Source organism: Neomonachus schauinslandi, chromosome 14 (genome assembly GCF_002201575.2).
Source record: "Neomonachus schauinslandi chromosome 14, ASM220157v2, whole genome shotgun sequence".
Lineage (NCBI taxonomy): Eukaryota > Metazoa > Chordata > Mammalia > Carnivora > Phocidae > Neomonachus > Neomonachus schauinslandi.
The window spans coordinates 24235850-24256913 of NC_058416.1; the positions used below are offsets into that span (position 1 = coordinate 24235850).

At 45.2% G+C, this 21064-nt stretch overlaps 1 protein-coding gene across 1 annotated transcript in view; it reads left to right on the plus strand.

Moving 5' to 3' along the window:
• Window positions 1–21064, plus strand: part of MYO5B (myosin VB) — a 335388-nt gene that overhangs the window by 135210 nt on the left and 179114 nt on the right. Inside the window, exons 3-5 of the mRNA XM_044920870.1 lie at window positions 3529–3639; window positions 15927–16098; window positions 19915–20059. Coding sequence (XP_044776805.1) covers window positions 3529–3639; window positions 15927–16098; window positions 19915–20059 — 428 coding nt within the window. The remainder of the gene's footprint in view (window positions 1–3528; window positions 3640–15926; window positions 16099–19914; window positions 20060–21064) is intronic.

Genomic DNA, 21064 nt, shown 5'->3' on the forward strand with positions numbered 1-21064 from the left:
AGCTCTGCTCGGTAATTTCTAGACACTTTAAGCTGAGAATCCATGAAATAGGATAAAGGTGGGGAAGCGGGAAGCTGAGGGGAGGCCTGCCTGTAGATGTTACCATCTGCACCATCACAATGCGGGGTTTACTTCATTCTGCTTTAACAGTGAACGGCTATGATCTCAGCGCATGTCCAAGTGTGTCTTTATTGTGGAGTTGGAGGAAATAGGATGGCATCTAGCACAGTGGGCACAAAGTAGGTGCTCACATGTTTCCTTGATTGGAATCTAGAGCTTGCTTGATCAGGTGTGTAATTCACAATGTCCTTTAAAAAGTGACGGGAGCCTTTGGCCATCTGTTTCCTCAGTTGGCATCAATTGTTGCCGCCTTCCCTTTTCTTGACTTGCCTGCCCCTGCTGAATAGCTATTACTCTCCTTAGGAATTGGTCACATCACCCTTTAGAATATATTTTTATGTGGATTGCCTACCTAACTAGATGGCATGTTCTATAAAGTCAGGGTATAGATCCCCATGTTTCTACTTCATTACATGGCGCTTATCACAATGTGTTTTCCATGGAAGCCAGATGCCTCATAAGTGCGTTGTTTACGGATTCCTGTCTCAACAGACATTTAGTGAGCATCTACTATATGCCAGGGATACTGAGCATCTACTATACGCCCAATAGCGTATCTGAAAGATCTGGCAGTTGTGGGGCAAAATGGATGTGAAAGAAATGCCTGCAAAACCATGAAGTTAATCCTAGAAGAAGGGAGCTGCAGCTCGGAGTAATGACTAACCCGGGAGGGTGCAGGGAAGGTCAGGGTTCAGTGAGCACAAGGACTTGGAACTTGGACTCTGCCCACACGGACAAGTGAGGGAAGGGCGTTCCGAGCTGCGGAAACCTCGTGTACAAAGGGCAAGAGACTTTCACTGTAATGGCCAGATAGTAAACCTTTCAGGCTTTCAGGCCACAGGGTCCGTGTCACGACGACACGACCATCCTCAAAATGCAGGAGCAGCTGTAGATCGTATGTGAGTGGAATGTGTGCTTGGGCTCCAGTAAAACTTCATGGACACCAAAATTTGACTTTCATGTAATTGACATGTTATCATCTGGATATCACTCTCCTCCCCCTCCCCAGCCATTTGAGCATTTAAATGTTTACTTACCTCCTGGGCTGGACAAAAACAGGTGGCACACTCGATTTGGCCCAGGGCTCTAGTTTGCTGACCCATGCACAAAGGCAGGGAAGAAGGAGCATGTACTGAAGAAGTAGAAGAGCAGGTACTTAGGGGATGCCGTGATGCAGTGGGTGTGCGTGGAGGCTGAGGGTCTCCATTTCTAACATGCTTGCAGGTGATGGTGAGCCTGAGGTCCTCACTTGGAGCAGCAGAGAGCTAAAGCATTATTAGGGCTTGATGCTGTGCTAGGTTCTGTGGGATGGGAAAATAGAGACTGTTTTCTTCCAGTAGCTGTTTTCAGTCTCCTGAGAGAGAAGAGATTTATACAAGGAGATAAATTGATCCTCCCAGAATAAGAATTAAACAGCTAGTGCCAGGCAGTGAGGTTTCCAAGTGCTGGTGCAATTAACAGGTCAGGAAAGGGCACATGGACAGCAGGGGTCCGGCCAGAGGAGCCCCCGTGTGAGCTGGAACTGGGCCCCTTGGCTTCCAGGATGTCCACCTCGACGATGTCCACATACCATCCTTCTCTCCACTCCGTTCCTGTTGGGATTTTCCTCATTCTTCTTGTCCCTTTTCCCTTGAGCCATTCCTGACCCCATTTACACAGTGTGGAGACACTGAGTACAATTTCTTGGGTGTGCTGTTCTCCCTCGGCCTGGATGGGAAGTCCCAGGAGCGAGCTCAGAGGGATGACAACTGTAGTGAGGCTAAGGAAAAGTCTTTGCAGCTGGGTGGAAGGTAGGTTTACAGGACCTAGGAGGAGGAAGGTTAGAACACCTGAGGGGAGAAGAAATGTTGACAGGTACAGTTGGCAAATGCTCAGATTTTCTCCGGAGATGGCTCAGAGCATTCTTAATGTCTACTCCAAAGCATTTAGGTGTACCATGAAGCTTTAGAGCATCTTCTATAAAGATACAATCAATACAGCACGCTCAGAGGCAGAGAGAAGATCCTGTGAACTTGCTTCTTCATAATGCAAAAAACGACTTTGGCTTTGTATCCTGGGCTGGGATATCAGGGATGAAAATTGGGGGTGGCTTGTGTTGCCATGAATGAGTGTTGAGTGTCTGTTGCCTCATGACTTACTCTTCTCATTGGTGAGTCCAAGACCAGTGCAGTAAGGGCCAGGGGCTTGCTTTTAAAGAGGGCAGTGACCATCTGGAGGAGACACTGTAAAACAAGCCCAAAAGAAAGCCCACTGGCTGTTTGGGCCCAGGCAACGGACTGGCTGCAAGCTCTGGACTTGGAGCTCTCCCTCCACAAGGGAGGCCGGTTATACTGACCCAGACCCATGTTCTGGCTGGCCTTTTGGTCATATAAGGCTATTAGTTTCAGGTTTGCTAAGAATTTTCTATGGTCATGAAACCGTGTGTGTGTGCGCGTGCGCGCATGTGCACACAGCCAGGTTCTAAAGCAAACAGGCCCTGTGGCGATCACATACCTATAAAATACAGAAATTTGTTGGACAGATGTAAGGCGTGCTGCCAAGAGTGACCGCCAGCCGGCCCAGATGCTGCCGTTCTGTGCATCTGAGCTGCGGTTCCCACGCTGCATAGGACATTCACCGTGGGAGCTCTTAGGTCCCCTCAGATTCTGAGTTGATCTGAGGTAGAACCCAGTCTTGGTGTTGTCACATTCTTAGGTGATTGTAGTGTGCAGTCCGGGCCGATGGCCCCCCTGCTACATCCAGAGGGCTTACTCACTAAGGGCTGTGTTCTCCCCTGTGGGAGTTAGCCAGCTTCATGACCTTGCAAATCCCATAGCAGCTGGGGGAGCTTGAGCAAGATTTGGGGGTAGGTTTGTGGCTTAAAGAATGCACAAGTAAATTGAGGTTGCTGACAATTCAGGAATATGTAAATACGCTTTCGATTTGCTTACACTTTTTTTTCACTCCTGCAGGAAAATGGCTTTGTCCCTGAATGCAGCATATCAGAGCGGAGGTTCCCAAGACTTGAAGACGGGCTCTTCAGTCTTGGTCTTGGCATGCGTTGTTTTTTCTCTCATCTGTAGCACACTAGACGCTCCCTCTGACATTGCTATTTTGTCCTACCCTTGAGATGAGGATGCAAAGCCCTGGTGGATGTAACCAGATGCAGGCTTGGCAGTCTTGCTGGCAGAATGAGAATTACATTGATCTGTGGCATCCTCTTAGGATCTAGAAAGTGCCCTCTGTCCCCAGTCCTGTGAGTTACTTGTCATGGTATTAGATCACCTTGTGTTTTGAAATGAGAAGAGAGGAAGATGTGTCAAGATGGCTTTACAAGTTTTCCGGAGGGCCCCTCAGAGGTAGCAATACCCATGTAGACACCTGAAAGCTTTATTTCTGACTTTTTTTTTTTTTTTTTAAATCTTCCAGTACACGAGGGTCTGGATCCCTGACCCTGACGAAGTATGGCGCTCAGCTGAATTAACCAAGGACTACAAGGAGGGAGAGAAGAGCCTCCAGCTCAGACTGGAAGATGAAACAGTAAGTGCAGGTCATGGAAGCGGGGAGCATGGGGGTCTGGGTGGTATGCTGTGGGCTGGAGCTTCCCCCGCAGAGTAGAGCTGCTTGAGCCCCTGGCATCTTTTTGTTGCTGCTGTTGATCACATATGTGCAAGTGGTAAACCATGCTAGTCAATACATGCCCACTGGTGTTGGCAGCTGAGAGATCTCTGGTGGCCACGGCAAGGATCTTCTCCGTGGAGTAGCAGGAAGGGTTCCCTTCATGGGGCTGAGGTGTCAGTGGGAGGTGACGTGAGAGAGCGCACGTGGGAGAGTGGTTGGAGCCCTGGCCCTGGCCCCAGCCTGTGTGGGGATCGGGACCCCGGCTCAGCCGTCGCTAGCTCTGTGCCCTCGGGCAAGTTAGCAATCTTTCCATACCCATTACTTCATCTGTTCCATGCCCGTTACTTCATCTGTTCCATGCGAGCCATGGTTTGTCTAGGGTGCTTTTGAGAGTACGAGGAGTTGCTATGAGACATGTGCTTAGAACCATGCCTGGCACATGAGCCCTCGTGTGTGTGAGCTGCTGTAGCGGGATGGCTTTAGCAGTTGCCCTTCAGGTGGCTTCAGTCAAAAGGAAGACAAGGTAGTTAGCTATGAAATCTTCCTCTGATACAATCTGATTATCCTGAATTTCCTGAGCTTTTTGCAACCACCCTTCTCTGTGAGGTGTGCATTTCACAAATATTTGAATACTGGCACTGTGTGGGTCTTGGGGGTGTATGTGGCCCTGCCATTGGGGGGTGGGGCACAGAGGTACAGCAAAGTGCTGTGACACATCGCATGAGGCACAGAAGCCGGGGGATAAGGTGTGGGACAGAAAAGCGAGGGAGCCTGAGGAGGGGAAGGGGTCATGGGAAGGAGCCGGCCGTCGAAGACTCCGGGCGGAATGAGCGGGCAGAATGTTCCAGGCAGGAGTGCTGTGTGTGCCAAAGCCCCGAGGCTGCATGGTGTTCCCTTTGCGTGTTGAAGGAAAGGAGGCCTGTGCACCGGGCACTGTGTGAAGAAGGGGTCAGAGAGGTGGCCCGAGGACGAAGGCACAGGCCATTTGGGCAGGGCTTACAGACGGGGGGAGAGTGCAAGGGAAACCGTGTTGGCAAAAACTTGGGAGTATAGTTGACACACAGTGTTAGGTTAGTTTCAGGCATACAGCGTAGAGATTGGACAAGTTTATACCTTGTGCTGTGTGGGTATTAGGCTCCATGAAATAAGTCCTCCTGAGAAAGATGAATGCCACATGGAATCACTCGTTTGTGTGTTGTTTCGTTTTGTTTTTAGATTCCATATGAGAAACAGGTTTTGAAGGCAGTGACAGGAAGAAACCAAGAATTGGCTTTGGGGTGGGTTACGTTGCAGGGGCTATTGGTAGAGCACGCATTGGGGGAGGAGGGAGGCTGGAGTGCTTCTGGCCTCCCTCTGAGACTAAAAGTTGGTACCACATCATTTAGCCTTTGATCATTGACCCTCTTGCTGTTTTTTCTTCTTTCAAGCATCTTGTTCTTGTCTTTTTAGTTAGTAATGACCTACTTGAGAAAAGGACCTTGTCTTACCCTTTGCTCACATACTACCTACTGTGGTTAGTGATTAACTCATTGATTAGTAGAAAGATGGAACATCTCCCCTTACTAACTTCTGTTTGTATCCCCTCAAGCCTATCACTTGGTAAAACTGGGACACCAAGTTAGATTTTTACACCAAGGTGTGCACGCCTCTCCTTCCCCTTCCTGGCAGGCAGACTTGGCTAGCCTCCTCTTGGTTTGGAGGTGTGAAACAAAATTCCCAACAGATGGAATCATGTTTACCGTGCGGAATAACTTCCCACCCCACACCCCAAACAAAATGAAATTAGTTCACCCACTTGAATGGTGTAACTTCTATTCCAACATACTTCATTTTAGATGATCTTTTAAGTGGGTGGGTGTTTTTAAAGGGTTGTACGGAGGTAGTGAGGAATGACCTGTGTTGCTAAAACAGAGCAGATGCTTGTCTCTCCAGCTGAAAATCTGCCCAGCATGACTAATCCTGGAGGCTGCCCAGGACCCCCCCTCCCCACCTGCTACTTGGCCAGTCAGCGTGTAATCAGAAGGGATGCCTGGGGCTGCAGATTAGCAGCTCTTAAGAAATAATGTGCTCTGAACGTCCAGCTCTGTCCAGGTTCCTTGCAGACTGTGGTTTGTCCACAGCTGGCTCCAAGTGTTACCAGGAGCAACAAAGCTGAGCTGTGGACCAAAGGCAGGAGGGCAGAAGTTAGAGGACTGGCCTCTGCAAGTTTGAGGGGCATCTGCTCTGTAGCCAAGACCATCTTTGATGTATCAGGCTGGCCGAAATCCACCTCGCAGTGCTCCCCCACCCTCCCTACCACTGAAGTCCAAGAGTGTGGGTTTAAGTACGGTGGCAAAGGATGAAAATAAATTCATTCTCTTCTGGAACAACAGTATCCTTAACTCCCAGCTTCTACCTTACTGCTTGCTTGTGTGCTCAGCTCAAGGTGGTCAGGCTCCTCGGAGAGGTTTCTTCTTCAGTGTTGCTTATTATTTTAGCTGTGGTCAAATACACAAAACATAAAACTGACCACGTTAACCATTTTTAAATGCACAGTTCAGTGACATAAAGTACCTCCACATTGTTGTACCACCATCCATGTCTGGAAATTTTGATCTTGCAAAACTGAAACTGTCCCCATTCAGCTCTAACTCCCCCTTGCAGCCACTGGTAACTCAACTGCTCTGGGTACCTCATAGAAGTGGAGTCCTATGTCCCATATTTGTCCTCCCGTGTCTGGCTTGTTTCACTGAGTGCAATGTAAGTTACTTTATATTTAAGCCTATGGGAAATTTCTTGGAAAAGGATAGCATCCTCTTCCTCCCCGCAGCTGTGATGGGTGCAAAGTTGCCAGGTATGCGGACCCTAACACAGTGCTGCTTTTAAACTGGATCAAGCATTTCTGTCCCTGTTCGCAAACCTTGGTGATACAGAGTTCCCTCCTTGTTTGCCTGGATAGCGAGTTGTGCCTGGCGGCCTTCTGTCTCCTGCCGCCACCTCCCTTGTAACTCCTGCCCTCTAGTGGCGGGGAAAACTCCATTTCCATGGTTTGGCATCTAAATTTTTTTTTTTAATTTTAATTTAAATTCTAGTTAGTTAACATTGCAATATTGGTTTCAGGAGTAGAATTCAGTGATTCATCACTTACATACACGCCCCACACACACTGCTCATCATAACAAGTGCCCTCCTTAATACCCATCACCCGTGTAGCCCATCCCCCACTCACCTCCTTCCATCAAGCCTCAGTTTGTTCTCTGTTGTTAAGTCTCTTATGGTTTGTTTCCCTCTTCTCCTCCTCCTCCTCCCATAAGTTCATATGTTTTATTACTTAAATTCCACATATGGTGGGGTGCCTGGGTGGTTCAGTCGGTTAAGTGGCCGACTCTTGTTCTCAGCTCAGGTCTTGATCTCAGGGTCGTGAGTTCAAGCCTGAAATGGTGCTCCACACTGGGTGTGGAACCTACTTTAAAAAAAAAATTTCCACATATGAGTGAAATCATATGGAATTTGTCTTTTTTTTTTTTTTTTTTAAGATTTTATTTGAGAGAGCAAGCCCAAGGGGTGGAAGGGGCAGAGAGGGAAAGGGAGAAACAGACTCCCCGCTGAGCAGGGAGCCTGACACAGGGCTCGATCCCAGGACCCTGAGATTGTGACCTGAGCCAAAGGCAGACACTTAAACTACCAACTACCAGCCAACAAATTCCAGGGCACCTGGGTGGCTCAGTCAGTTAAGCGTCTTTATGTGAGTGACTTACTCTACTTAGCATAATACACTCTAGTTCCATCCATGTTGTTGTAAATGGTAAGATATTCTTTCTGATGGCTGTAATATTCCATTGTATATTTATACCACATCTTCTCTATTTGTCATTGGTGGACACTTGGGCCCTTTCCATAGTTTGGCTATTGTTGATAATGCTGCTGTAAACATCAGGGTATATGTACCCCTTTGAATCTGTAGTTTTGTATCCTTTGGGTAAATACCTAGTTTTGCAATTGCTAGATCATAGGGTAGTTCTATTTTTAACTTTTTGAGGAACCTCCGTACTGTTTTCCACAGTGGCTGCACCAGTTTGCATTCCCACCAAGAATGGGAGAGAGTTCCCCTTTCTCTGCATCCTTGCCAATACCTGTTTCCTGTGCTTTGATTTTAGCCATTTTGACAGGTGTGAGGTGATATCTCATCATGGTTTTGATTTGTATTTCCCTGATGAGTGATGTTGAGCATCTTTTCCTGTTTCTGTTAACCATCTGGATGTCGTCTTTGGAAAAATGTCTAGGTCCTCTGCTCATTTCTTAACTGGATTATTTGGTTTTGGGGTGTTGAGCTTGATATGTTCTTTATAGATTTTTGGGTAGTAGCCCTTTATCTGATATGTCATTTGCGAATGTCTTCTCCCATTCTGTAGGTTGCCTCTTAGTTTTGTTGACTGTTTCCTTCGCTGTGCAAAAGCTTTTTATCTTGATGAAGTCCCAGTAGTTCATGTTTGCTTTTGTTTCCCTTGCCTCTGGCGATGTGTCTAGCAAGAAGTTGCTGTGGCCGAGGTCAAAGAGGTTGCTGCCTGTGTTCTCTAGGATTTTGATGGTTTCCTATCTCACATTTAGGTCTCTCATCCATTTTGAATTTATTTTTTGTGTAGTATAAGAAAGTTTCATTCTTGTGCGTGTTGTCCAGTTTTCCCAACACCATTTACTGTCTTTTTTTCCATTGGATGTTCTTTCCTGCTTTGTCAAAGATTAGTTGACCAGAGTTGTGGGTCCATTTCTGGGTTCTCTATTCTGTTCCATTGATCTATGTGTCTGTCTGATTTATGCGTCTGCTCTGTGTGACAGTACCATACTGTCCTGATACTTCCAGCTTTGCTTTGCTTTTTCAGGATTGTTTTGGCTATTTGGTTTTTGGTTTGGTTTGGCTTTGGTCTTTTGTGGTTCCATACAAATTTTAGGATTGTTCTAGCTCTGTGAAAAATGCTGGTGGTATTTTGATAGGGATTGCAATAAATGTGTAGATTGCTTTGGATAATATAGGCATTTTAACAACGTATGTTCTTCTAATCCATGAGCATGGAATGTTTCTCCATTTCCTAGTGTCCTCTTCAGTTTCTTTTGTAAGTGTTCTATAGTTTTCAGAGTACAGATCTTTTACCTCTTCGGTTAGGCTTATTCCTGGGTGTCTTACAGTGTTTGGTGCAATTGCAAGTGGAATTGATTCCTTGATTTCTTTCTGCTACTTCATTGTTAGTGTGTAGAAATGCAACAGATTTCTGTACGTTGATTTTTTTTTTTTATATCCTGCAACTTTGCAGAATTCCTGTATTCGAGCAAATTTTTGTGGCGTCTTTCGGGTTTTCTACATAGAGTATCATGTTTTCTGTGAAGAGGGAGAGTTTGACTTCTTCCTTGTTGATTTGAATGCCTTTTATTTCTTTTTGTTGTCTGATTACTGAGGCTAAGACTTCCAGTACTGTGTTAAATAGTAATGGTGAGAGTGGACATCCCTGTGTTGTTCCTGACCTTAGGGGAAAAGCTGTCTTTCCCCCATTGAGTATGATAATAGCAGTGGGTCTTTTGCATATAGCCTTTATGATGTTGGGTATATTCCATCTATCCTTGATTGTTTGCTGACTGGAGTTCGTATCCAGTGTCCCACGGCCACCTTCATGGCAGGTACCCCTTGTGTGCAGGGGCCTCCCTGAGTGTGCGAGGAAATGGCATACGTGAGCTTGAAGGAGGGGAACGTGCCCCACCCATGTCTCTGTATACCCAAGCCCTTGAACATTGGTGGGGCCAGGGCAAGAGGGTGGATGTAAGCCTCCATCTGTTAGTAAAGGCATCAAAATTTAAGTGAAACAGACATGGCTAAATTTTGACAACGAAAACATCTAATATATTAAAAATACATTTGCAATTCTCTACTCTTCAGTCTCCATCTGGTTGCCACTGTAAAGAACCATTATCTTTAAGCATGTTGTGCCTGTACACATATATATAAACAGATTTAAGAGGAACATGAATTATGGACTATTTGCCAAATATTGCTCATGTCGTGTTGCCGTGGTTGCAAACACTGTCCTATTTTGTGAGTGCCTCTGGAGCCTTAGCCTGTGGGGAAGCAGGGAGCTGGATGTTGGGCCCGGTATTGGTGCTTCCATGTGTGGATTTTCTCTGCATTTGTGCCTCTGAAAGGATTAACATGCTCGTTTGCCTTTCCTTTACTCTAAGCATCTTGACTGCCCGGTTTTTCCCCCACACTCCAAAGTGGTGTCTGTCTCTGGCGTTGGCCGTGTTACGGTCCACAGACCTGCAAGGCACCTGGAGGCCGTTGTCTTATTTCAAGGATGTGGGGCAAGAGGAGTGCAGAAGCATTTTCCTGGAGCTGGAGGTGTCAGTCACAGGAGTGTGTGTTGAGGGTTGCCGATCTCACCGTGTCGGCACTGAAGCCTGATGTCAAGTGGCAGAGTGACCACGTGTTCTTTCATAAGCTTCTAGTTTGTGTTTAAGATAATGGAGCCCTTGAAGATGCAGGGCCCAGGGAAAGGCACCTCTTACTCCGGTCTGAGGACGGTGCCAAACATATCCAGCTGTTACAGCCAGGACATGGCCAACTTGGTTCTTTATGTCAAGAAGCAAATGTTGCGGAAGAACTAGGACCACTGTACTTGGCCGTTGGTGCACTTGGACCTGTGCACCTGGAGAATGCCCACAGGTCTTGTCAGCCCAGTTCAGGGGAAGTGTCAGCTGTATGCACATCTGGCAAAACCAGAGCTGAGAGTGGTAGATACTCTTGTCCCAGTAGAACTTCCTAGTGCAAGTGATTTTGACTAGTAGGTTTTCCTTTTTGTTTTACTGGTTATTTCTATTCTTTTACATTTATTTGGTCACCTAATAATTTTTTGCCTTCAGTAGCTCACTAATCCACAGGTGAGACTGTCTTTGTTTAGATGCCAAGAAGTATGAAGAAGACTGTATTCTGTTTATATTGTACATCTACAAAAAACATTTGAAGTTATAAAACAAATGGCACATAAAGATCTATTGGTAAATTGTTACCAATGCAATTAGTTATCTTGCCTAAAGTAGGCTGTAATTTTCAGATGGACGTACTTTTATTGTAAAACACAACCTAAAAATGAGCATCTTCACCGTGTTCCGACGTGTCCTGTCTGGGGCAGTAAGGGTATTCACACCGTTGTGCGACCATCGCCAGCATCCATCTCCTGAGGGATCTGTCTCCTATTACCATTGCCGTTTTCCTCCACTGTGTGGGTGATCTTTCCCATTAGTTTAGGATGCTTTGCCTGGCTGTTTCTGCTCAGAGATGGGTGAAGCAGTGATTTCTGTCCTCTGTTCTCTCTGTCCTCCCCGCCCCCCCCCCCCCCCCCCCCCCCCCCCCCCCCCCCCCGCCAGCAAGGGACATTTGGCAGTGTCTGGATACGTTTGGGGTTGTCCTGACTAAGGAGGGTGGTCAGCTACTTGCGTCTGGCAGGTGGAGGGCAGGAGTGCTGCTAAGCACCCAAAATGCCCAGGGCAGCAGCCCCTCCCCACCCCCCATCCTAAATGAAAACCATGTGGTGGTTGAGTAAACCCTGGATTAAGCCCATAGGGGAAATGTCTGGATTGTTCACTGCTGAGACCCACCAAGCTGGGACCCGACGATTCTAACAGAATGCCTAAGCTGTGTTTCCTGCTAATTTAGAATCAAAAGATTACCTTGGACTCTATGTTCTTATGCTGCTGTCATTTTGTTTAAAATTCAAACTTCTTTTATGTTTTCCTTTATGGCCATTTTCTTCCCTTAATTGTATCACCATTTATTCATGATTCGTTAAGAGCAGTTGAGCCATGATATGCCAGGGTCTGGTTATACAGCAGTGAAAACAGCCCATCTATAATGAATGTAATACATTTGTAAGCATAGGGTTTAGAAAATGAAAAGGTCAAAGCCAGAAATCTTTAGAAATCTATTAGAAACTTGGTGAGATACTTGAGTACCTCCACTGTACCTTTTACACTCCCCCTAAATGCACACTCTTTTGGAAACCCCCTTGGACAGCTACTTCTGAGTTTCTTGCTGACTTCTCAAAGCAGGAACACGTACCGCGGTAGAGACCATACCTAAATGCTCCACCATGGTTCGGAGCCCATTTTGACTTCTCTAGCTGGGTGCCAGAGTTCGCTGTGTGTAGCCCTTCAGGGTCAACACCACCCCCTTGCCAGCTGGTAACCATATTACGGTTAGCTTACTTTCTCTGGATCTCTAAGTTCTATGGGTAGAGTAGGAGAGAGAAGTTGGCTTTATCTGCCATATATGCTGCTTCTTAGCCCCAAATCTTTGTGTTGGGAGTTGTCATTCAAAGGTGTTTCTAGGATTATGTTCTCTTGGTGTAGTTCTGTGTAACATGGATATGAGTTGATACGAGAGAGGTCATGAAAAAAATCCAACATTCCATTCAGCTAATATTTTTTAGCGCCTGCTAAGTATTCTAAAACCATAGACCCACGGAGTATAGGGCAATCTAGACCAGTGTTCTCCAGAAGAACACTGTGGTACAGTGGAATGTGGTCTGTCTGTAGTAGCCAGTATGGTAGTCTGGCCACATGTATCTGTTGGGCCCTTGAAACGGGACTAATGTGGCTGAGAAACTGAAGTTTTGAATGTATTTAATTTCAATAGCCACACATACTGCCCTATTGGAAAGTGCAAGTATGGACCAATCCCCTAACCTCTTCCTCTATATTCTCAAGTTTTGGCTAGTCCCAGTATGCTAGGTGAGGACCAATTGGAGATGGCCATCTGTTCGTTGGGGGCGGGGGGTGGGGTGCGGTCAATGCTCATTATGGGTGGGTGACTGAGAATTAAATCTTGTCAGGAGTGTCGACATTTATTCACCTCTTCACCTCCAATGGCCCAGTTACTACATTGTGAAGTCTTTTGTGCCGGGAAGTTTTCATGGTCCCTGATCACATCCTAAATGCTTAGATTTCAAATAAAACCATGTTAGCTGTGAACGTTCGATACTAACAGCAGTGTTGGAATCAAAATCCTATTTAAAAAAAAAAAACAAAACCCTTAAGTCTCTCATTCCCTGCTTCCCTCTGGATGTACACACACCACAGAATCTGTTCCATCTAATGCTGAGCTTGCACCTCCTCCATCCTTGCTACAGCTCTGGGCATGTTTACTTATCAATTCTGTAACCAGTACCGCTGGCTTATTTGTGGACCTTATTTTCACAAAATCGCATATGCGTTTTCCTCTGTGCGCTTGAGGGAGAGTTTTTGAGGGAGTATTTCATCTGAGGAAAGATGGAATGCCAGCGTTTCTGTCTCAGGGTTTGAAGACTTGGAGCCCAGGTTCCCGCTTCCTAATCTGAAAAACGAGGGGTTGAGCTAGGTGAGCCCTGCGGTTCTGCCCTTGGCTGAGTTCTGTGCTGTGTACCCGGGGTGGGAGGGGGGTGCAGAGCCACACGGGACATGCAGAGCGAACGTGCTGCTCCAGGGGCGAGGGCATCTCCATGGGGAGGTCTGCAGAAAGACTCAGGGAGAGGGAGGGTCGTGTTAGAGTCCCAGTGACGACAGGGACTCAGCTAAAGGTGAAAGGTGGCAGGGAGAGCCATCCCCTCTAGAACTTAAATCTCCACATACTCCATTTCCCCTTGTTGCCTACCTTCCGGAAATTTTGTATGCTGCCCCATCTCTGTATGGAGTAAATTTGATAAAAGACCTTTTCACAAAAAGAAGAGTGCCCCCATACCCCCCACAGGAACCTGTATAAAGAAAACCTCACTAACATGGCTAACTATTGATAATTTGTGGGATGTCGTTCCACAGAGACGTCCTACATTTCATTCTGTAACCTGCCTCTTTGTAAATTCAGCGGGTTGCTGTGGGTAGCTGCTGGCCTATAAATACAGGTGTATGTCAGGTGTTACTTTCACGATGGATAGATTATTGAGATCTTTACCCATATTTGTGAGATCGTCTCCTGAGGCCAAGAAAGTCTTCATGAAAGGGTCTGGCGAGGTGTTACCAGTTGCCTTCTAAAAAGGTCAATCCATCTGAACCTGGGCGTGGCACACCTGTTTCGCTGCATCCTTCGTACGGAAGGTCTTACCAGTTTCTACACCTTTGCTTATGTGGTGGATAACGGTGCTGCTAATCTATTACTTGTATCTCTTTGGTTAATGGCAATTGAATAGCTTTTCGTGTTGTCTATAGTTCTTTTTGTGGCTTGTATCCCTTACATTATTTTCTGTTGGGGTATTGGTTTTCTTTTTGGCTTCTTAAACCTTTGGTTACTAGGATTAATTCTGTTACGTAATGCAAAATCCTTGTCCCCTTCTCTCATTTTACTTCTGGTGTGTTTTATGATGGCTTAAAAATTCTACTGATAGTCAAAATACAAAAATTTTGTAACATGCTTCTGACTCTTCATCATTCTTTAAAAGTACTTCCTTCCGAAGCTTTTAAAACTACCTGACTACGTTTTCTTTATTTTGGTTATATTTTTTGTTTTATCTAAAACTTACTTTGTATGAGGGAATGAGAATAGAACACTGGCTCAATTCTTTTTCTCTAAATAGCTTCAAGTTTACCTATTGCTGTTATAGTGGAAATTCCTTTTAATGACTTCAGTGTTATGAACAAATTTTCCTTCTGTGCCTTCATTTATTTCTGGATCTGCTATTAGGTTTCCTCTATCTGCCGATTTTAGCACCATTACTGTACTTGCTGGCTATAATATACCTTAAGATCTGGTTGTGCAAGACCATCTAAAAGTGGGACAGGAGAGAACATTGATATTTATGGTTTTTTTTTTAAGATTTTATTTATTTATTTGAGAGAGAGAATGAGATAGAGCATGAGAGGGGGGAGGGTCAGAGGGAGAAGCAGACCCCCTGCCGAGCAGGGAGCCCGATGCGGGACTCGATCCTGGGACTCCAGGATCATGACCTGAGCCGAAGGCAGTCGCTTAACCAACTGAGCCACCCAGGCGCCCCGATATTTATGTTCTTAAAAAAAACTTATTAAAGTAAATTGGGGCTATACCCATAGAATTTCCTGAAAGGCTTATATAGAAGAGTTGTTCTTAAAATATCTATAGACCACCTGTTGCAGAACTACTTGTGGGTTTTTTTTTAATTTCAGATTTCTGGGTCCCACCCCAGACTCTGCCTACACATTAAGTAGTGTTTGAGAAACTGTTTTTTACAAGCTCTCAGATTTTAAAGAACACCATAAAAAACTTAGATAAAACATTGTAAGCCATAGCCAAGATTCTCCTATTTACACACTAAAGAACATCCTCTTTTTATTACATAAATATGTATATCCACGGGCCAGTTATAAATATATCCTGACAGTAAACATCTTTGGAGTACTCACGTCCAAGTGTTATGCTAAGGATACAAGGATAGCACTTTGCCTTTGAGACTCCCTGATGACAGGCATGTGTGTGTATCAAGCTTCTATCCTATGTTATGTCAAAGTAAAATGACTTCCCTGGAGTAGCTTGTAGTCAGCTTGTCGAAGAATATATGTACAACTTGAGGGCATTTATGCAGAGCACTTAGTTGCAAGGCAATCCCAATAAAAAGTGAATGGGTCGGTTGATGGCGGAGAGGGAAGCAGCAGCCTTAAATGGGGCCAAAGAGGGTTTGCTGCATGGGAGAAGGAACAGTACTCCTATTGCAACCAGGATTAAAGACCCGCTAAGGATCAGTTCAAGCCAGTAGAATATGTCATTAAATCTCACTGTGCTTCCAAATCTCTCATGTCATTCATTCATTTTTACCTTGATACACTGGGGTTATGTCACCAGCAAACTTTCCACCTGGGCTGGTCTCATGGCAAGACAAGCATTTTGGGGCGCCTGGGTGGCTCAGTTGGTTAAGCGACTGCCTTCGGCTCAGGTCATGATCCTGGAGTCCCGGGATCGAGTCCCGCATCGGGCTCTCTGCTCGGCAGAGAGTCTGCTTCTCCCTCTGACCCTCCTCCCTCTCATGCTCTCTGTCTCTCATTCTCTCTCTCTCAAATAAATAAATAAAATCTTTAAAAAAAAAAAAAAAATTTGTTCAGTTGGCCCTTGTTTAAAATGGGTTTTTGGTCTTCGTCACTTACCATCATGTTAGGGCAGTGATCCTAGAGGACACGAGAGGACATTGAATGCAGGCTACATGGTTCCTAACCCTGCCTTTTTGTGTCTGTTACTTGCATTTCTTTAGATTCGGGAATACCCCATTGATGTCCAAAGCAACCAGCTGCCTTTTCTGCGGAATCCGGATATCCTGGTGGGAGAAAATGACCTAACTGCCCTTAGCTACCTACACGAGCCTGCAGTTTTGCATAATTTAAAGGTCCGTTTCCTGGAGTCGAACCATATCTACACTTACTGTGGTAAGTGATGTGCATCTGTTGGCTGCGTGGGTTTGAGAGTACTTACAATCTTCAGACTTTACGTGTTCAACTCTCTAATAGTTAGGAATCCTACTAGCATTCTCTTAAGTACCTCTCATCTGTGACCCTTGAAAGGTTTGCAATCAGAGAATGTGGCTTAATGAGGCTGCCCTACATCTCTGGGATGATTGGTGTTAATCACAGCCCAACCAGGGAAGAAATGGGCCATACCATGTGGCTTGACCGACTTCGGCGTAGTCCTAGAGTCTGTAGGAGAGGAGTAAAGGCATCCCAGGGTCCTAGCTCAGGTGTCTGCTGTCCTCACTGAGCACACTCCTGGAAATAGATGCCCGGCTGGCTTCTGTTCTCAGTCTAGAAAAGTGCTGTCTTTGTCTGACCCTCTCCCTTGCCATGTACAAACATGATGCATGATGAATATGTGTCGAACTCATGAGCAGAGAACATGACAAATGCTTTAAAAGTCCTAAAATTCTCATTTTTGTTTTTCTTGAAACTTCTCAATTTCCCACATTCCTTTTTTTTTTGTATGAAGTGGTATAGTGAAAACCAGAGCCTTGTAAATCCTTGTCTGAGGAGCAAGCCATTTCAGGGTGTGGCTGAGCAGTCAGGCTGCGGACTGCTTTGGGGCGGGGGGGTCATCCCTGCTGTGCTTCAGAGCCCTGGTCTTCCCTCTTGATCACAAGGGGGGCCCCAGGACCAGAGTTCTTCTCACTGTGCTGTTCCACTTCGGTTTGGAATCGGTTGGTTGGCTACTGAGTTCCGGTGAGCTTTTCTGCTGGCTTTCCAGTGCTTGAGAAGTAGTTTCCCCAAAACTCCTTCAGCCCAGTTGCTAGTGGGAATTTTATTTGAAAAAGACCATCAGTTATCAGAGGCTTCAATAAGTTGGGCTTTTTCCAAAGAATAAAAAAATAAAATCTCCCTTTTTGGGAGAAAGGAATAAATCACCATCAGCTTCATTTTTTAAAGTCCTCCCTTCTAAAAGAGGTCCTGGTGTCTGTACGTAATTCTCCAAATGCCCCTTGGCTCCTCCAGCTTCAGCTGTTCAGAGTAACCAACATGGCACCGAATACAGAGTCCTCAGGAAGCACTCCTTTCTGCTCTGAAAGTGGCTTTCAGACATTTTAGGAAATGTCTGATTTCACACATTTTAGGAAAATTTCACACATTTTAGGAAAATGTGTGACCTTAGAGTGTAATACCAAAATTTGAATGCTACATGAATTAGGCTTTTATACAATCCTCTAACAACCAGTACAACATGTTAAGGCTGTTTTTAAGAGACTTCTCCAAGTCATTAGCTTTAGATGGAATATATCAGTGCTGGGCCTTATTTTTTGGTCTGGGTTGTCTTTGTTTTTTGCTTTTTGTTTTTTTAAAGATTTTATTTATTTGAGACAGAAAGAGAGAGAGAGAGCACATGAGAGGGGGGAGGGTCAGAGGCAGAAGCAGGCTCCCTGCCGAGCAGGGACCCCGATGCGGGAGTCGATCCAGGGACTCCAGGATCATGATCTGAGCCGAAGGCAGTCGCTCAACCAGCTGAGCCACCCAGGCGCCCCTGGTCCGGGTTGTCTTTTCAGGCAAACTTCCATTTGAAAAGTTGGTGTTCTTTCTCTCCCTTAGCCTGAAATGTAGTGCACCAGATGATTCCAAGTATTCTCTGGTATTTTTTCTCTTTTAAACAGACTTTTTAAAGCAACTGTATTTAGGTTCACAGCAAAATTGAGTAGAAGAGATTTCCCATATAACACCCCCTTGCCCCCAACACGTGCTCAGCCTCACCTCCTATTAACATTCTGTTCAAGCGTGGTACGTTTGTTACAACTGATGAACCCACAGTGACACATCATCATTACCCCAAGTCTGTAGTTTCCATTAGGGCTCACTCTTGGTGGTGGACATTCTGTGGGTTTGGACAAATGTATAATGACGTGTGTCCACCATTATGGTATCCTAACAGTAGTTTCACTGCCCTCAAATCCCCTGTGCTCTGCCTCTGCATTCCTCCCTCCCCACCGTCCCCGGCGACCACTCATCTATCCCTACTGCCACCGTTTTGCCTTTTATGGAACATCATAGGGTTGGAATCACGCAGCCTTGCCGCATTGGCTTCTTCCACTAAGTATTTCCTCCATGTCTTTTCACACCTTGATAAACCACTTTTTATAACACTAACATCCCATTATCTGCATGTATCACAGTTTGAGTTACTTTATGGAAGGCCCTCTTAGTTGCTTCTACGTTTTGACAGTTGTCAAAGTGCTGTGAACATCCACGCGCAGGTGTTAGTGTCGATGTAAGTTTTCAACCCCTTTGGATAAATACCAAGGAGTGTGAAAGCTGAATCATACGGTGAGAGTATGTTTTGTAAGAAACAGCCAAAGTGGCTATACCATTTTGCCTTCCACCAGCAACGAAGGAGAATTTCCATTGCTCCACATCCTCACCAGCATTTGGTGTTGTCCCTGTTCTGGGTTTTGGCCATTCGAATATGTGTATGGTGGTATCTCCTTAGAGTTGTAATTTGTACTTCCCTAATGATGTATCATGTGCTTATTTGCCATCTCTAAATCTTTTTTTTTTTTAAAGATTTTATTTATTTGAAAGAGAGAGAGCACAAGCAGGGGGAGTGGGAGAGGGAGAAGCAGGCTTCCCACTGAGCAGGGAGCCTGATGTGGGGCTTGATCCCAGGACCCTGAGATCATGACCTGAGCTGAAGGTAGACGCTTAACCGACTGAGCCACCCAGGCGCCCCGCCATCTCTAAATCTTAAGTGAGATCTCTTTAGATCTTTTGCCCATTTTTCAATCAGGTGGATCATTTTCTGATGAGTTTTAAGAGTTCTTTTTATTTGTTTTGGATATCACTCCTTTATCAGATACATTTTTTGGGGGGGGGGAATATTTTCCCCATTCTCTTATTTTCTCGTGTACCTTTCCAAACACCAGAGGGGGACACAATGTAGGCAATCCCCATCTTGGCAGTGATCTTTGCATTCTTATTTCTGCTTCCCCACAGGACTGGAAAAGCTCACACTTTTTTTTGTACCCCTGTCAGTGGTTTTCTTGAGATTCAGATTATGCTCTTATGGGAAAGAAAAAGACATGAATTTCTTAAAGATTGGAGTTCATTTTTCTTCTTACATTCTCAAATATTACCTTGCCCTTCCATAAAAGATCTAGTATGTTAGACGGTTTGCTGACTCTTCATGCAACATGTATTCATTGAGGCCATCATTGTGACATACTTTCGGGGGCTACAAAACTTAAAAAAAAAAAATACATGATACAAAGTGATGTGAGCTAATAACAATCTAACACTCCGTTCTTACTATGCAAGATGCTGGTCCAAGAGTTCTTTATTAATCATTATCCTCAGGACCAGCAGGTAAAGGTAATTACTATTCCCAATTTTATAGTCCAGGAGACTGAGGCATTTAGAGAATAAGTAATTTGCCAGAGTCCCACAGTTGTTAACCAGCTGAGACAAGATCTGATTGTACAACATTTCACATGTATTTTAGGAGTGTCGTTCATTGAGCATTTGTATACGTGCGTGTACGTACATGTGCTTATTCCATGCTCTAGGGTATTTGGAGGCCCAGCTTTCTTTGCTCCACCAGGGCCTAGCACAGTGCCTGGTGAAGACTCAGATACGTCTTGATTTAGTTGAGTGATTGGTTATGATTCATTCTCTTACTCCTTGTTTAGTTTTGATGTATATAAACAAGGGCCTTTAAAAGGCCGATGCCAAGTGGCCGTCTTGCTCTCAGAATCTGACTGCATTCTCTGTTTGCAGGTATCGTGCTTGTTGCCATTAATCCTTACGAACAGTTGCCAATCTATGGTCAAGATGTCATCTATGCCTACAGCGGCCAAAACATGGGGGACATGGACCCCCACATCTTTGCTGTGGCGGAAGAAGCCTACAAGCAGATGGCCAGGTAAGAAGAACCGCAGTCCAGCAGTCCTTTTGGGTCATCAGAGGGCAGAAAGGGAAGTTTCTACCTTCCTTGGCTGCTTTTGCCCAGTGGTTGAGTGGTGATTCCAGATTGAGTAAAAGTAATGGGAACAGAACCAGCCCAGGTTCTAGTTCTTGCTGCATTTCCTCTCGCGTTGTCTTCATCCTGTGACCCTGAATCTATGCTTGAAGAGCAGTTTCTCCTAAGACTTAGTTCATTTTCTGAGCAATGAAATAAACAAATGGCGTGGGATTTCATCTCTCCTTGACTGCCTTTTGGACTTCTTTCCTCCCCTCCTGGTGTAACAAATTCATTTTCTAGCATCACCATTTTTTTCACAGATCCCGCTGAAGGCTCGCTGCCTTTGAAGGAACCAGGACTCTAATAAATTCCTGAGATACCAAATACTTGAAAAAGGAGTTTCAAAATAGGAGTTATGCATAGTGGTTTGAGGTTTTTTGTTTGGCTTTAGAGTTCACTTTAGGGACTAAAGTAAATCTCCTCAGTTTTGCTCTATGAGTTCAGGTCTGTTTCATTGGAAAATGGGCTAGGTGATTCTATTAGGGTTCTGCAGGGAAACAGAACCAGTAGCAGGGAAAGGGCGGGGGGGTTGTGTGTGTGTGTGTGTGTAGGGGGTTGTGGGGTTGTGGGGTTATTTTAAGGAATGGTCTCCTATAGTTGGGCAGGCTTGGACAAGTCCAAAATCTGCGGGGTAGGCGGGCTGGAGACCCACAGAGGAGCTGATGTTGTATTTCAAGTCTGAAGCCAGTCTGCTACCATAATTCTCTCTTCGGGGAAGGTAATTTTTTTTTTTTTTTTTTTTTTTTTTTTTACCTCTTAGGGCCTTCATCTGATTGGTTGAGGCCCACCCACATTATGAAGGGTAATGGGTTAAAAAAAAAGTCTACTGATTGAAATGCTAATCTCCTCTTAAAAAATATCTTCAGCATTATCTTGCAAGTGTTTGATCAAGGGTCTGGGTACTAT